A 17,656-nucleotide genomic window follows, 5' to 3' on the forward strand; every position below is an offset into this window, starting at 1 on the left:
CTCATCTCAATCCTAAATGGCCGACCCCTTATGAGACTCTGACCCCTCGTTCTGGACTCTCCAGCCAGGGGAAAACATCCTCCCGGTCAAGCCCTGTAAGAATTTAGTATGTTTCAATGAGATCACCTCTCATTCTTCTAAACTCTAGAGAATATAGGCCTAGTCTACACAACCTCTCCTCATAGGCCAATCCCTCCCAATACCAGGAACCAGTCTGGTGAACCTTCGTTGCACTCCCTCTATGGCAAGTATATCCTTCCTTAGGTAAGGAGACAAACTGTACACAATACTCCAGGTGTGGTCTCACCAAGGCCCTACATAATTGCAGCAAGACATCTTTATTACAAGAGGATTTGAGTATAAGAGTAAAGGCCAACATACCATTCGCTTTCCTAATTGCTTGCTGTGCTTGCATGTTAACTTTGATTTGTGTACAAGGACACCCAGGTCCCTCTGAACACCAACATTTCCCAATCTCTCCATTTAAAAAAACTCTGCTTTTCTATTTTTCCTACCAAAGTGGATAACTTCACATTTCTCCACATTATATTCCATTTGCCATGTTCTTGCCCACTCACTTAGTCTATATCCCCTTGAAGCCTCTGCATCCTCCTCACATTCCCACCCAACTTTGTATCAGCAGCAGACTTGGAAATATTACATTTGGTCCCCTCATCCAAATCATTGATGTAGATTGTGGATAGCTGAGGCCCAAGCACTGATCCTTGTGGTACATCACTAGTTCCAGCCTGCCAACCCAAAAATGACCAGTTTATTCTTGCTCTGTTTTCTGTCCATTAACCAATCCTTAATCCATGCTAGTATATTACCCCCAATCCCATGAGCCCCAATTTTGTTTAAAAAAACTTGTGACACCTTAGCGAATCCATGTTGACTCTGCCCAATCCTATTATTATTTTTAAGTGCCCTGTTACCACATCCTTAACAATAGATTCTAGCATTTTCCCTACTACTGATGTCAGGCTAACTAGTCTGTAGTTGCCCATTTTCTCTCGCCCTCCTTTCTTAAATAGTGGGGTTACATTTGCTACCTTCCAATCCGTGGGAACCGTTCTAGAATCTATGGAATTTTGGAAAATGACAACCAATGCATCTACTATCTCTATAGCCAACTCTTTCAAAACCCTAGGATGTAGGCCATCAGGTCCAGGGGATTTATCGGCTTTCAGTCCCATTAATTTCTCCAGTACTTTTTTTTTATTTTTTTTATATAAAGACGAATACTAATTTCTCAGTTCTTCATTCTCGCTGGAGCCTTGGTTCTCCACTATTTCCAGGAAGTTTTTTTACATCTTCTTCCAAGACAAAGTATGTGTTTAATTTCCCTGCCATTTGCTTATTCCCCATTATAATTTCTCCTGTCTCAGCCAGTAAGGGACAAATTTACTTTACCTAATTTTTTCCTTTTTACATACCTATAGAAGCTTTTACAGTCGGTTTTTATGTCTCTCGCTAGTTTAAAATCATTCTATTTTCACTATCAATTTCTCAGTCCTCCTTTACCGAATTCTAAAATCCTCCCAATCTTCAGGTTTACTATTTTTGGCAACATTACAAGTCTCTTCCTTTGATCTAATACTATCTTTAACATTTGTTAGCCACGGTTGGACCACTTTTCCTGTGGGGTTTTTGTGCCTTAAAAGGAATGTATATTTGTTGTAAATTATGTATTAATTCTTTAAATGCTAGCCATTGCTTGTCTACCATCATACCTTAATATAGTTTCCCAATCTATCTTAGCCAACTCGCCCCTCATACCCATGTAGTTTGCTTTGTTTAGATTTAAGACCCTAGTTTTGGATTTAACCAAGTCACTTTCAAACTCAATATAAAATTCTATCATATTATGGTCACTCTTTCCTAAAGGCCCCTTTACTACAAGGTTATTAATTAACCCTTTCTCATTGCACAATAGCCTGTTCTAGTTGGTTCCTCAACATACTGATCTAGAAAACTATCTTGTATACATTCCATGAATTTGTCCTCCACACTTACTGCAAATTTGGTTTGCCCAGTCTATGTAGATTAAAATCCCCCATAATTACTGTATTACTCTTATTACATGCACCTCTAATTTCCTGATTTATACTCTGCCCTATATTACAACTAAAGCCTGCGTTATAACAGTAATCAGGGTCATTGTTGCAAACAGTACCTCCAGGCATGAACAGATATAGATGGCAGACCTTGAATTTGTCAAGGTACAGCTATGGAATACTATACACAAGGTAGATGGTCCAAGTATGTGTGTTGCCCTTCAATTTGCTACATATTTACTGCTGGTCTATGCATCTTTCAGTGCTTGCTATGCATGCCCATACTCTAGCAGGGCACACATTCAAGCTGCAAATTACAACTGCAATCATTAGCACACTGACATTTACTGTGAAGCAGTTGTACAATCAGTGCAACACAACCTAGCTCCATTGTGCATGGTGTATGTGTTGCAAATTGGGTAGATGTTTCATTATATGCTCCAACTTGCATCAAGATTGCTTCAAGTACTACAAGGGTACAGACCTAAAAACTTGGGGGGGGCAAGAAATCAAGCCTTTGACTCCCTGGAAAACCACCCTCGTCATCTTTGACTTAGCATAGGATTAAGGGAAGTGAAGCCAGAAGTCTTCAAGCTATGGACTAGTACTAACTTGCAGTTATGTCTTGGCTCCAAGGCATACACAAGCATCAGACAATGTCTTGTAATGCAAGAGATGTGTTGTGGAGCCAGCATTCTAACATATTTCTCTTCTGTCACTCTAGGCCTAGAACAGCAGTCTGCAGGCAGCCCAGCACAAGAAAGCACCACAATGCACCCACATTTCTCCCCCCCAAATGAAAATGGACAGGGGAAAAAAAGTTGGTCCATCAAGCCTATCCCTCCCACCAGCCAGCCTTCTGAGAGAAGCAAAAATCCTAGACCAACTTAAGGGTGAGGGGAACTAGATTCCTGACCCCCCCCCAAAGGCAATTAAGTAAGTTCCAGGTGACCATAGGTGATTGGAAGACATCCCCCAGTACCTCACCTACCTTTTACCTATAGTGAGGAAGTTATCCAGCTCCCTTCTGAACATTTACAGCAAATCCCCACTCCCTGCACAAGCTGGCACCTTTTTCCAAATGTCAACAACTCAAAAGTAGTATCTGCTGACATCTAACCTGGTTCTAGGATTATGAAACTTACTCATCTCCCCATTACTCAACTGACTTGCCAAACAGCTTGAAATTAATCATTGGAGAGAACAGAATCGGTTTGAGTCTACCCTTCAGAACTGAAAAAGAAATGGATAAGATCAAAAAAGGAATGTTAAAACAAAAACAAAGCACAAGAATGATGCAACAGACCAGTCAAATAAAGCACTAAATAAAACAAAGATCAGGCATTAAAACAGGTTTCTAAAGAGTATTATATAGTTAAAGTTTGAAGTTACTGAAAATGTTCAGACTAGAGGGTTGCAGGGTGCCGAATAAATAAGCTATTGTTCCTGAAGCTCATGTAGCAGAGTCTCCAATACTTTTCAGTGCCACATCTATTCACTGCTTCAACAGTCCTATCCACATATGTACTAGGCAGTGGCTCAATACATCTTCACCAGGGCTGATCAAACGTGCCATTTAAAAATTTTCAAAATACACCCTAAAGGAAACATTTCTACTGAAGACCAGCGGCCTTACCTTTAATTAGCATTCCCAAAGCGCCCGGCCTCCCAACACCTCCTGCAGCTGTCGGTGTTGTCAGCCGCTGATGCTACAGGGGGAGGAACTGAATTTTAGGTCTGGGGCACTATGCAGCCAGATGACATGATCTCCGGGCGCAGGAGAGTGGCGCTAGGGGTTAATGCCGCCACAAACCACCAGGTGAATGTCGCAGGCGGCGGTACTATTGCTGCGTCTGGGCAGCAAGTCATTAAAGCCCTGTTATTGCCCCCCAGAGGCACTAACTGGAGGCACAAAAGAGGCAAATTTCTAGCCCTCCCCGGAGTCTTTTCCAAGTCACTAAATTGTCCAGTATTGCTGCATTTTCCATTCCAGTCAAATCTTCCAGCTGCTATTCTAGGAGTACAAAGGGCAAGAATGATCTATAGCTCATTTTCTTAAACTGCCTCCTTAAAACTTTGCCATCGCCCCCATCATGAGTGCCCAAACCGCTCAAAAAAGACAAGTGTTTGTAGCACATACTAATTGGATTATGCACTATAGCTGGGCATGTGAATGAGCAGTAACATTTTCAAGACTGAAGAGGTTTAAATGAATCCAATGTGCCAAATTGCAGTCCTCAAAGTTTGCAAGAATGATGTGAATTAGACAACTTTAACCACTACACATCACATGCACAAGAGTTTATTATTGGTTGTAGCAGACAAGGGGGGGGGGGGGGGGGGGGAAGTAATACAGGACACTTGAACTTCAGTGCCAAAAACAGCTTATTGTACTGAATTATAAACTCAAAATCATTTCCAAAATAAAAGGATTTGCTACTTCTGTTTGATTTCAAGTGCCAAATTACAATACTTTAACCGGCTTCTGCATCAGCTTCTTAACACTTGAAGTTTTATCCACAGATTTAATTACCCCCACAGCAACAGTCTGCTTTAAATCACGGGCAGCAAAGCGACCTGTGGAAAAAGAAATTGGATTGAGTCAGTATATTTAAAGACTCTGCCAAGGCCTTTAGAATGCATTGGTTGCACCACACTCCATTTCAAGACTAATAGGCCGAGGGGGAGGAAGAACAAGGAGCTGTGCAAAGAGATTTGCATTTATCTGGCACCTTTCACAACCTCAGGACATCCCAAAGCACTTTACAGCAAATGAAGTACTTTTGAAGTGTAGTCAGTTGTAATGTAGGAAACATGGCAGCCATTTGCACACAGCAAGGTCCTACAAATAGCAATGTGATAATGAACAGATAATCTGTGATGTTGGTTGAGGGATAAATATTGACCAGGACCACCAGGGAGACCTCCCCTGCTCTTCAAAATAGTGCCATGGGATTTACATGAACCCAAGGAGGGCAGAGACTTGGTTTAACATCTCATCTGAAAGACAGCACCTTTGTCAGCACAGCACTCCCTCAGTACTGAACTGGAGTATCAGCCTAGATTTTGTGCTCAAGTTACTGGAGTGAGACTTGAACCCACAATCTCTCGACTCAGGCAGAATGCTACCACTGACCCACAGTTGACGATTTATTGACCTGTATTTTGAGGGAAGAATAATGGTGAGGTCATCAGTGGAATGCTCTGCACAGTGGTCTTAATCAGTGCACAGACAGAAAACAGAGATGGGGTGAAGGGTAACTATTCAGAGTGACAGAAGCTGGAAAGGGGTCACACAAGGATCAGTGCTGGAACAATTGTTCACAATTTATATGAATGATTTAGACAGGAATCAAAAGCAATTACTAAGTTTGCAGATGACACCAACTTTTTTTGGTGGTAGATAATACCGAGGAGGACTGCAACAAATGACAAGGCGACAATACCGAGGAGGACTGCAACAAATGACAAGACGACATTAATAAACTTGCAGAATGGGCATATAATTGGCAAATGAATTTCAACACAAATGAGGTATTCCACTTTGGGAAGAAAAAAAGTCATTACTTGGAAAATAAGAATCTAAATGGGGTCGACGAACAAAGGGATCAGAATACAAATACATATCACAAACTAGCAATGCAGGTTAATAAGGCTATATTTCTAGAGGGATAAAATTGAAAAGTACAGAAGTTATGTTAAACTTGTATTGAAACTTTGAGACCACACTTGGAGTACTATGTACAATTCTGGGTGCAATTATTATAAAAAGATTGTAGGGGCACTGGAGAGGGTGTAAGAGAGATTTTAAAGGAGGATACCAGGTATAACCTCATTTCTGGTATCAGGACAAAATGAACAGGCTGGGTCTCTTGGAAAGAGAAGGCAGAGGGGTGGCTTAAAGAGTAGACAGTGTTTCCACTTGTGTGGAAGAGCAACACTAGAGGCCATCAATACAAGATTGTCACCAAGAAATCAAATAGGGAATTCAGAAGAAACTTCTTTACCCAGTGAAAATGTGGAACTCACTACTGCAGGGAGTGGTTGAAGTGGATAGTAGAGATACATTTAAGGGAAGGCTAGATAAGCACGAGGGAGAAGGGTATAGAGGGTCATGCTGATCGAGTTAGATAAGGAAAGATGGGAGGAGGCTCGAGTGGAGCATAAACACCAGCATAGACTGGTTGGGCCAAATGGCCTGTTTCTCTGCTGTATATCCTACTAGCTGGGGGTGCCCGGCGTTGCCAGGGCTTTTTTGGGCCGCGCGGTTTACGGCTGGGCGCTGCCGCTCCTGTGCTGTGTCACTCTTTCCCTCTCTGTCCCTCCCCCTATGTCCCCCCTCTACCTCTCCCCCTCTGATCTCCCTCCCTCCCCCTCTTTTGGCACCCAGGGAAGGGCTTTGAAAATTGAGCCAGGCCGCGGTGGCCATGTGGGGCGTAGCGGTTGAGGCCCGGCCGGTCTCTAGGGCCGAGACGGACCCCAGCTGATTACCCAGTGAGCGCAGCCGCCACGCCGCGGGTAGCACGGTTTATGGACGGCTGCTGACACTCCCCTGCCCGCTCTGTCTTGGGCCAAGCGGTTGAGGGGCCCGGCCCGAGTGACTCCAACTCACCTCCTGCTCCCGGAGCTGCAATGTGGGGGTTTGTTTGGCTGGTGCGGTCGCTGTAGGGATAAAAAAATGGCGGCGAAGTTTCGGGAGGCTGCAGGATTAAGCCCGCCCACAGACGGCGGATTGGTCAACCATCACGTCACTCAACGCTAATGAGCGGTAGGATTGGTCAACCGCTAATGAGCAGATTTTTGAACGTTTTTTGTATAGTGTCCAAACAATTTTTGTCTGACCAAAAAGTAAATATGCCTATTAGACTCCCCTAATGATAAGCTTTATTTTGATATAACATGCGTGTAGGTACGCTCTATAACTTGAGTGTAGTGGACAGACAGACAAACCAACTCATTTATTTATATGTAATGCTCTCAGTTGAGTAAATCGGACAGCAACTTCCAGTGTCGCACATGCGCAGCTGAATACAGGAAAAAAAAATCAGGAAGTTGCTGTCAGTTGCCCTGTGACTCCACAAGCTTCGCTACACCAGTAGCTCGCTAAGAGACTCAGCATTCACATACATACAATGGCATGAAGTTGGGGTACACACCCACTGAATAAACTACAAAAAGTTAGGGCTCATCCATTCACATGCAAGTGGATTTTTAACAGCATGGTAAGTCTTAATTACTGCCAAACAACCATTCTGGCACCAAATTTACTTTTAAAAAAGTGTGGCGTTTTTAAATTGGAGATTTTAAAAATGACTTCAATCCCATTCTTCCCCCACCCTCCAACTTTATTTTGCTTTCTGTACATGAATTTACGTTGAATTAAATATTCCAACTTACACTTCCTGAATTAAATAGTCTAAACCAGGAAGTGTAAGTTAGAATGCATCTTAGTAAGGATTCTTCAGATTGGTTGGGGATCTGTTCACAGGTCCCAGATCCCCTGAGTGTCACGCCGTTTCAGCTCTCCAATTACTGCATTGCACTGTAAAAACCTACAGAAAGTCTAGGCAGTGCAAGTGCAATGAACAGGGAGCCGTTCATTCACCAAGACATTATGAAATTCTCCTATTGGCTTGTTTAAGGGTTCTATGCAGTGTGTTTGGGTAACCTCACTCCAGTTCAAGAATGTTTTGTTTGTTTTTTAATATTCGTTCATGGGATGTGGCCGTTGCTGGCAAGGCCAGCATTTATTGCCCATCACTAGATGCCCTTGAACTGCTGCAGACTGTGGTGAAGGTTCTCCCACACTGCTGTTAGGGAATGAGTTCCAGGATTTTGACCCAGCGACAATGAACGAACAGCAATATACTTCCAAGGTCAGGATGGTGTGTGACTTGGAGGTGGTGGTGTTCCCATGCTGCCCTCATCCTTCTAGGTGGTAGAGGTCACATGTTTGGGAGATGCTGTCAAAGAGGCCTTGGTGAGTTGCTGCAGTGCATCTTGTAGATTGTGCACCACCTACAAGATGCACTCTGCAGCCATGGTACGCCAGTCATAGAGGGAGTGAATATTTAAGGTGGTGGATGGGGTGCCAATCAAGCAGGCTGTTTTGTCTTGGATAGTGTAGAGCTTGTGTTGTTGGAGCTACACTCATCCAGGCAAGTGGAGTATTCCATCACACTCTTGACTTGTGCCTTGTAGATGGTGGAAAGACTTTGGGGAGTCAGGAGGAGACACTTGCCACAGAATACCCACCCTCTGACCTGCTCTTACTGCCACAGTATTTATGTGGCTGCTCCAGTTAAGTTTCTGGTCAATGGTGACCCCTCCAGGATATTGATGGTGGGGGGATTCAGCGATGGTAATGCCATTTAATGTCATGGGGCAGTGGTTAGATGCTCGCTTGTTGCAGATAGTCATTGTGTGGCACAAATGTCACCTGTCACTTATCACCCCAAGCCTGAATGTCATCCAGGTCTTGCTGCATGCAGGCATGGAGTGCTTCATTATCTGAGGAGTTGCGAATGGTACTGAACACTGCAGTCATCAGCGATCATCCCCATTTCTGACCTTATGATACAGGGAAGGTCATTGATAAAGCAGCTGAAGATGGTTGGGCCTAGGACACTGCCCTGAGGAACTCCTGCAGCAATCCATAGTGCAAAACTGTGTAATTCAGTACTGCACTCAAAGCTGGATAGTCAAATTACCAGAAACTTCAGGACGAAAATGTGTAAATTTAGAAGATACATCAGTTTAGAATAATCGAAAAGGTAATGGTTATGATGAGAGCTTATTACACGAGTGAATGGTCTTATCCAACTTTTGTCAGTATTTTGTCAAAGTGAAAAGTTTACTAGTCTGCCTTTAACAGTCAAGTGCTGCAAACCAATTCCATGTAGCAAAGACTAGCAATGATTTAATTCCATCTCGTGTAAGAATCAGTTTGTACAAACTGAAGCAGCATAATTTGTTAAGCCACACAACTTCAGGATAGAATATTTGAACATAAAACTTTAGGTTTACAGTAAAGGGATAAGTATTCAGATTGACAGTGGGAAGTGGAATTTCCCCTTTGGCAATGAGACCAATTCCCCCCCCCCCCCCCCCATTGGACTTTTAAAAGAAATGGTACAAGTTTGGAACCCATCCTAAAGAGTCTAGCAGCTTCTGGTTATGGTATTTAACTAGAAGAATCCAAGTAAAACAAAGTGAAGTTGAATTCAGTACTCCATTTCAGCAAGAGCTAGTTGTGGAGCAGAGTTAAATACCTGCTAGTCAGTTATGTTGAGCATACATGGATTCACTTTCAAGCATAGAACCTTCCAATCGTTGAACTATTCAGATTTGACACTTTACTCAAAACAAATCCTTCAGGAGAGGAGAAAGGGAAGGTACATAGGCATCAGCTACCCTGAAAGTGTACATTTTTTTCCCTAGGAGCTAGACAGCATGTGTGGCAGTCTGGTCTCCACATGCTGTCCCAGCAATGGTTACAACAGGAACCTGGAACCATTTCCCCATTCCAACTTGGTCATGGAAGCCAGTGCCAGCAACCCAAATGCCACAGCAGCAGACAGAAAAATTAATCAGAGACCGTCTCAATTACACATCGCTTAACAAGAGCCATCATCATTCACCACCCATGTTAATTTGGTTATTTTGTCCATTTCATAACACTTAAACAAGTACTGAACCCAACAAGTTTGTTATCCATGAGTACTGAACCAAAAAGGTTAGTTATCCAAACTAGTTTTTCTTCCTTTAAGTTGGGTACCAAACTATATGCTACTGATTGGTAAATTTCACACTTGAACATAATCTATGTCTATACTTTTGAGGCAATGGAATTGTATGGTACTTACCAAGAGGTGGATATTCAAAGAAGGTTTCAACACACAGTGGTTTGATTGGGACAAATTCCACTGTGGCAGCATCTCCAGATTTCAAGACAGTAGGATTATCCTCTAGCTTTTGCCCAGAACGTCGGTCAAGCCTTTCCTTTAGCTCAGAAAGCCTGCAAGTAATATGGGCAGTATGGCAGTCTACCACTGGAGAATAACCAACCTTGATATAACCTGGATGATTGAGGACAATTATCTGCAAAGATGAAAATTTACAATTGGCATCATTTAAATGGGCACTTTTATTGTCCATTAATTTTGAAACCACACATTTAGCCTGAATTAATGAGGTCTCATGGAAGCACAGCAGTAATTTTTCCAAGCAAAAATGATTAGTCTTCACAGTACATGTCATCCCCCGCATAGAACAGAAGCATGCAAGTCTACTTTCAAAAAGCTTTATCCTCTCTCCCCACCACCACCCAAACCACCAGTTTGGCAGCTTCACCAGATACTTGTCTAATGTGATTAAACAGACATGGTAGTACAGGTAAGGCAACCAAATGTTCCTTCATAAAAGCAATAAGTACCCAAGTCCTTTAATAAAGTCTGGCACTATACTGGTCATATGGCCTCCCACCACAATTATGCCATCCTGTTTCCTCTTATGTAGCAGATGGCTCCATTTATCTTCCTCCACCCTACCTCAGCTTCTCCTGGGATCAGTCCTCTGCCAGTCATTGATGATCTCTCAGCAGTTAGCATACTTCAGACTGCAGACCCTTTTCAAATCACAACCTCATGTATGCCATTTATGGGCATGCCTAATCTCATGTTTTCAGGTCTTTTGCTAGTAAAGACAAGATGCTCCTTTATTAAGCTACTAGCTGGGGGGAGCCCGGCTTTGCCAGGGCTGTTTTGGGCCGGGCGGTTTAAATCGAGTGCCAGGCTTTGGGCCCTGTCTGTGTCCCTCTGAATCTGCTGCCGGGCAACATTTTAAATTGAGTCCCAGGCTTTTGGGCTCTGTCTGTGTCCCTTTGGGAATCTGCTGCCAGGCAACATTTCTACCTTTTAATACCTTGAAAGATGAAAAGTGAAAGTACTTTTAAAAATAACAAGATTTACCAAAAACGTTTTATAAGAGATACTAACTTTTTCAAAGCTGGATGATCAAAGTAGTTTGAGCTGGAAGCTGAAGTAATGGCAGTGAAACAATGGCTGCCAGATCCCAGAGATGAAAACGATTAGTCCCGCCCACACACACACCGATTGGCCAACCATCAGGGGACTGTACTGTAGGATTGGTCAATCGTGACTGCACAGGATTGGTCAAACCTTGACGTCAGTCAATCAATGCTAAGTAGCAGATAATGAGTTTAATTTTGAAGGTTTTTTGCATAAGGCGCGAACAATTTTCGTCCGACCGAAAAGTAAATACGCTTACAAGCGTCCTGGAAGCGTAAGCTTTCTTTGGAGGTAACGCGCGCGTGTAGGTACGCTGTATAATTTTCGAGCGCATAGCCGGACAGATGCACACCCGAGGACAGACAGACAGAAGGACAGACAGATCGACTCGCAGCCCCCTTTGCTTCATTTTCTTAGATTTTCTCAACTTAAGAGCTCAAATGCATCAAAACTTGCTCTATCAGCTCTGTTGGGACCAACAACAAAAACTAGTAATCTAATATTTAGCTTCAGTTACAAGCCCTTATCTCTAGTTTAGTAACATCAATGCTCTCGTGAACCTTCTCATCCCAACCCCCCAAAAAGTTTCGAGTTTCCAAATGCATCATTGTACAGTCTCAGTATTGAAATTAGCCAAGCCAGGCTGCTACTTTTTCCCCTCAACCGCAAATTGAAATTTAGATTTTAAAAGTTCCTAGTCCACCTTCCCCAAATCATTCATCTCTACAAGAAGAGGGCCTACACTATGGAAAAACAAGATGTGAGATTTCCCAAAGATACTGCAATCACATACCTGTGCAGTGAAGCGGTTGGTCTCAGTTGGTGGATCATTCCTGCAATTCCCAGCCACATTACCACGACGAATAGCCTTCACAGATATATTTTTAATGTTGAAACCCACATTGAAGCCAGGCAAAGCTTCAGCAACAGGTTCATGGTGCATCTCAATAGATTTCACTTCAGCTGTCAAGTTCACCGGAGCAAAGGTCACCATATTACCTAGCTTCAGGACTCCAGTTTCTACCCTTCCGACAGGAACTGTGCCAATGCCTAACAGGCAAAAAATTCTTCCATTTAAATTTTTTAATAAATCAAAGTTAGAACACTTGTCAGTAACATCTTTTGACTCGTGTTTTATCTGTAGTTTACATAAGATGATGTATACAACCAACAAACAGATTATCTGTTCATTTTCACATTGCTGTTTGTGGGACTTGGTGTGCGCAAAGTGGCTGCCACATTTCCTACATTACAAATGACTACACTTTAAAAATACTTCTATTGGCTGTGATAATCTTCTGGGTCATCCAGAGGTTGCAAAAGGCACTACATAAATGTGCAGAGAAGCACAGAAGGCGGCCATTCAGCCTGTCGAGCCCGTGCTGGCTCTCCAAGAGCACTTCAGCTAGTCCCACTCCCTGCCCTTTCCTCATAGCCCTGCAAAAAAAATTTCCATCTTCAGGTACTTAACCAACTCCCTTTTGAAAGCAGTGATCAAGTCTGCCTCCACCACCCTGTCAGGCATTGCATTCCACAACCTAACCACTCATTGAGTAAAAAGGTTTTTCCTCATGTCGCCTTTGGTTCTTCTGCCAATCACCTTAAATCTGTGTCCTCTGGTTCTCGACTCTTCCACCAATGGGAACAGTTTCTCTCTATCTACACCCCCCATGATTTTGAACTATCAAATCTCCTCTCAATCTTCTCTGCTCCAAGGAGAACAACCCCAGCTTCTCCAGTCTATCAACATAACTGAAGTCCCTCATTCCTGGAATCATTCTCATTAATCTTTTCTGCACCCTCTCTAAGGCCTTCACATCCTTCCTAACATGCGGTGCCCAGAATTGGACACACTACTCTGAGGCTGAACGAGTGTTCTATACAGGGTCATCTAATTTCCACACTTTTGTACTCTATACCTCTATTCATGAAGCCCAGGATCCCATAAACTTTAACAGCTTCCTCAACCTGCCCTGCCAGCTTCAATGATTTGTGCACAGATACCTGTTCATGCACCCCCTTTAGTTTATATTTCCTCTCTTTATTCTTCCTACCACATGTATCACTTTGCACTTTTCTGCATTAAATTTCATCTGCCACGTGTCCACCCATTCCACCAGCCTGCCTATGTCCTCTTGAAGTCTACCACACTCCTCACTGTTCACTATACTTTCAAGTTTTGTCTCCTCTGCAAATTTTGAAATAAACCCTGTACACCCACATCCAAGTCATTAATGTATATCAAGAAAAGCAGTGGTCCTAGTACCAACCCCTGGGGACCACCACTGTATACCTTCCTCCAGTCCAAAAAACAACCATTCACCACTACTCTCCTGTCACTTAGCCAATTTTGTATCCATGCTGGTCACTGTCCCTTTTATTCCATGGGCTTCAACTTTGCTGGCAAGCCCATCATGTGGCACACTGTGGAACACCTTTTGGAAATCCATGTACACCACAGCACCAGCAACCCTTTGTTACCTCATCAAAAAACTGATCAAGTTGGTTAAACATGGTTTGCCTTCAACAAGTCAGTGCTGGCTTTCCTTAATTATCATAAAAATATATATTTAACGTTTTCGTTAGCCTTTACTATTGAGTTAATGTTTAAAGTCGGCATCCAGATCAAGTCTTGCACGAGTTTACCTCCGATTTTGTAGACATCCTGCAGAGGCAAACGCAGGGGTTTGTTAAAGGATCGGCCAGGAGGCAGGATCGAGTCTAGTACTTCCAGTAGCGTATGGCCACTCGTATGCCCTTCTCTCCGTTTTATCTTCCACCCTTTGAACCAAGGCATCTACAAATACATTAATGCAGGATTTCTTTTAAAACTTCAGGTTACAAAAAAATTAAAACCAACTGGGCTAATAAAAAATTGCAACAACCGTGGAGAAGTGACCGCGGCAGACGCGAACGTCCAAGTTTCTGATACCCTGCGGATCGTTTACACTATAATGCTGGGAATCAAGAATTATACTGGATCTCGGGAAAGGAGAACAAGCAATCGGGCTACTTGGGCGGCTGTTGGATCAGGGCTCTCGGCTAATCTCATTTCAGATTCCGTTACCACTGACTAAGAAAGCTCTTCCTTCGTGTAACCAAGACGGTTTGTTTGCTTAAACAGATTCCCACCATAGTTGAATTGAAGGCCAAGCACGTACCTTGGGACTGGGATCCAGCAGGTTCTCCCCATTCCATCCCGAGATGGGGACAAAAGGGACACTCGCCAGATCATAGCCGATCTTCCGGATATAAATAGTCACATTCTTCAACACCTCCTCGAACCTTCTCTGGCAGTATGGCGGTTGAGTTACATCCATCTTATTGACGCACACAAGGAGTTGTTTCACCCCGAGTGTGAAGGCTAGGAGGGCATGTTCACGAGTCTGACCCGACCTAGAGATCCCAGCTTCAAACTCGCCCAGGGCGGCGGAGACAACCAGGAGAGCAACGTCAGCCTGTAAAGTAGACATGGTGATGGGGTGCAAAACACAGACCACTAGTTATTAAAATAAAACAAAGGGAATTAACACGCTGCCATACTATTGCAAGGTGCCCTTTCGGAACAGGCTATAAGTACATTCAGTAAACTGGGACTCGGTCTAACCAGAGTTTTATTTAATTTGGGGGGGGGGGTGGTGGTGGAGAGAGACAACAACTTGTATGTATTTATTTAGCGCCTTTAACGTAGTAAAACGTCCCAAGGCGCTTCACAGGAGCGTTATCAAACAAAATTTGACAACAAACCCCACAAGGAGATATTAGGGTAGATGACCAAAAACTTGGTCCAAGAGGTGGATATTAAGGAGTATCTTAAGTGAAAACAGATAGAGAAGCAGAGAGGTTTAGGCAGGGGATTCCAGGGCCTAGGCAGCTGAAGGCACAGGTCCCAATGGGGGGGGGGGAGTGATTTAAAATCAGTGATGCTCAAGAGGCCAGAATTGGAGGAGCACCGATATCTCGGGTTGTGGGGCTGAAGGAAATTACAGAGATAGGGAGGGGCTAGGCTATGGAGGGATTTGAAAACAAGGATGAGAATTTTAAAAGAAGCGTTGCTTAACCAGGAGCCAATGTAGGCCAGTGAGCACAGGGCGAATAGAACTTGGTGCAAGTTAGGACAGGGGCGGCCGAGTTTTGGATGACCAAGTTTACGGAGGGTGCAAGGTGGGAGGTCAGCCAGGAGTGCATTGGAAGAGTCAAGTCTAGAGGTAACAAAGGCATGGATGAGGGTTTCAGCAGCAGATAAGCTGAGGCAGGGGTGGAGATGGGCGGTCTTTGTTATGGCACCGATATGTGGTCCGAAGGAAAATTTTAGGGTTAAATGCGGATCTGAAGCAAAAATGCAAAACTGGATTCTAATGAAATGTTATGCCTGAAAAGTTAACGTGTCTATTCCCGCACAATTGCGAGAGATCTGTTTACAGCATTTTCTCCCTTAACCTATTAAAAAGAGTAAACGAGGATTCAGTGCTTTCTTTAACTGGCCAGAAGCACAATTTCGTAACCCTCCGTCTAATTTGCTTGAAGCATTTCACAAGGTTTTTTGGAAGTTCAGGGATTTGTTTAAATTGGGTGTTGAGCCTGTACCTGGGATGTTCCGGTGAGCATGTTTTTGATGAAGTCTCGGTGACCGGGAGCATCTATTACAGTGAAGTAATATTTCTGGGTATGAAATTTCCAGAGTGAAATATCTATTGTGATGCCCCTTTCCCGTTCCGCCTTTAGTTTATCCAAGACCCAAGCGTATTTGAACGAGCCTTTCCCGATCTGTAGAAGTAATTTGAAATTTGCGTTAGTAAGTTCAGTTTTAATCAGTTCGAACACTTTCCAGTTTTGGGGAAGATATTAACTAGTTTCTCAATTGTTTTTAATAGAAATTTCGTTGTGCTTGTACCAGAAGGAACAGGCATCTAAAACCTAGAAGGGTTTTGAAAAGATACAATTGATTACGCGTTTAAATTAATTGAAATACTATCCTAGAAATACACGTTCGAAGAGCTTAATCCCACCTGAACTGCTGCTTGTTCCAGTTTTTCGATAGTTCGTCGCTCAATACCACCACATTTATAAATAAGATGACCTGTAGTGGTGGATTTACCAGAATCTACATGGCCAATAATTACGAGATTGATGTGAATTTTCTCTTTCCCCATCTTTGTTGTTCTTCTAGAAAACGGAAGGGTAGCTTTTCCGTAGAGTTTTTATAACGGAATCAAACACCAGGGCCCAGCAATGAACGTGAGATTGCACGTGGCGACATCACAAACTTGATCGATATGCTGTGATAAAGGATCTCGCTAACAAGGGAACCAGAACTCACCCAGTTCATTTTATTGAAGCATTTCATTTGAAACTTTGTTGCTGATCAACCTGGTCGTTCAACTAACCGTGGATTTAATTTTATTAACGACTTCCTTTTAAGAGCATGTTTATCGCTGATGTGGATTGGTCATGCCCAGTGGTGTCTATTATTTGCTTGTAAGAACCAAGATAACCTTAGAAAAAAAGTTAAAGAAAGATTTAAACAGCTAACATTTTAATCTATTTCCACTGTGCTTCGTTTAAAATTCAATGTAACCATTTTATTTTTCACTAATCATCAATATAAGCAACACCTTGCATTTATATAGCCCCTTTTAAAAGTAATAAAACGTCCCAAGGTGCTTCACAGGAGCGATTATCAAACAAAATTTGACACCAAGTATAACAGAAGTGCTGTGACAAAAATATTTAAAGTTTAAAAATATATATTTAATGTTTTGATTTTTTGAAATGGTTAATTCAGCTTAAAACAGCTTTGATAAATTGTGGGTGTTGTAATTATGATTTAATGCAGAAATTGCTTTTGACCTGCTAGGGAACTAATTTCACCCAAAAGATTGAAAAGGGATTAAACAATCTCTTTTGGGGAATGAGTTTCCTGCAATTATCTGGGAAGTCTGCAGAACCACGGATCAAAAAGAATTTTATATTGGATGTGCTATTTAAGAAAAGTAGGACATTAAATACCTGGGAACCAAATATAATAACCTAACTTCTTATTGGATTCCTAGACACTCAATTTTATCGTCTTCTCATCAAAAATACAAGCTAATGCAAAAGTTAGCATTTGGCACTTCCTGGGTTAAGGCTCATTCTTTAGAATATGACTAAGTTGGTAAAGCAAACAGTGTGAAATTGGTGAAGCAAGCAGTGTGGAGTTAGTGAAACAAGCAGTATGATCTCAGTGAGATGGTGAAGCAAGCAGCATGATCTCGGTAAATTGGTGAAGCAAGCAGCATGATCTCGGTGAGATGGTGAAGCAAGCAGTATGATCTCGGTGAGATGGTGAAGCAAGCAGCATGATCTCGGTAAATTGGTGAAGCAAGCAGCATGATCTCGGTGAGATGGTGAAGCAAGCAGTATGATCTCGGTGAGATGGTGAAGCAAGTAGCATGATCTCGGTAAATTGGTGAAGCAAGCAGCATGATCTCGGTGAGATGGTGAAGCAAGCAGTATGATCTCGGTGAGATGGTGAAGCAAGCAGCATGATCTCGGTAAATTGGTGAAGCAAGCAGCATGATCTCGGTG

The 17,656-nt window shown here is 42.7% G+C and overlaps 1 protein-coding gene across 1 annotated transcript; it reads right to left on the reverse strand.

The window, feature by feature from the left end:
• Positions 1-4,343: 4,343 nt before the first annotated feature.
• Positions 4,344-16,533, reverse strand: LOC147115198 (elongation factor 1-alpha, oocyte form-like). The gene is made up of 7 exons (XM_085993526.1): positions 16,096-16,533; positions 15,674-15,853; positions 14,248-14,544; positions 13,733-13,883; positions 11,880-12,136; positions 9,923-10,157; positions 4,344-4,634 (listed from the first exon to the last, which is right to left on the reverse strand). The coding sequence occupies exons 1-7, from the start codon at positions 16,237-16,239 to the stop codon at positions 4,522-4,524; spliced, it is 1,377 nt and encodes a 458-aa protein (XP_085849652.1). The 5' UTR covers positions 16,240-16,533; the 3' UTR covers positions 4,344-4,521.
• Positions 16,534-17,656: the final 1,123 nt, after the last annotated feature.

The sequence above is a fragment of the Somniosus microcephalus genome, chromosome 7 (assembly GCF_052327205.1).
Source record: "Somniosus microcephalus isolate GS21.2 chromosome 7, FLI_Smic_1.0, whole genome shotgun sequence".
Taxonomy (NCBI): Eukaryota; Metazoa; Chordata; class Chondrichthyes; order Squaliformes; family Somniosidae; genus Somniosus; species Somniosus microcephalus.

What these genes read in the sequence shown, in the direction of transcription:
- LOC147115198 (XM_085993526.1), bottom strand. Translation starts at nt 16,239, where the DNA reads ATGGGGAAAGAGAAAATTCACATCAATCTCGTAATTATTGGCCATGTA. An exon ending in TGGAACAAGCAGCAGTTCAG is followed by an intron (nt 15,854 to 16,095) that starts GTGGGATTAAGC and finishes TTACTTCTACAG; the next exon opens with ATCGGGAAAGGCTCGTTCAA. An exon ending in CCAACCGCTTCACTGCACAG is followed by an intron (nt 10,158 to 11,879) that starts GTATGTGATTGC and finishes TCATCTTTGCAG; the next exon opens with ATAATTGTCCTCAATCATCC.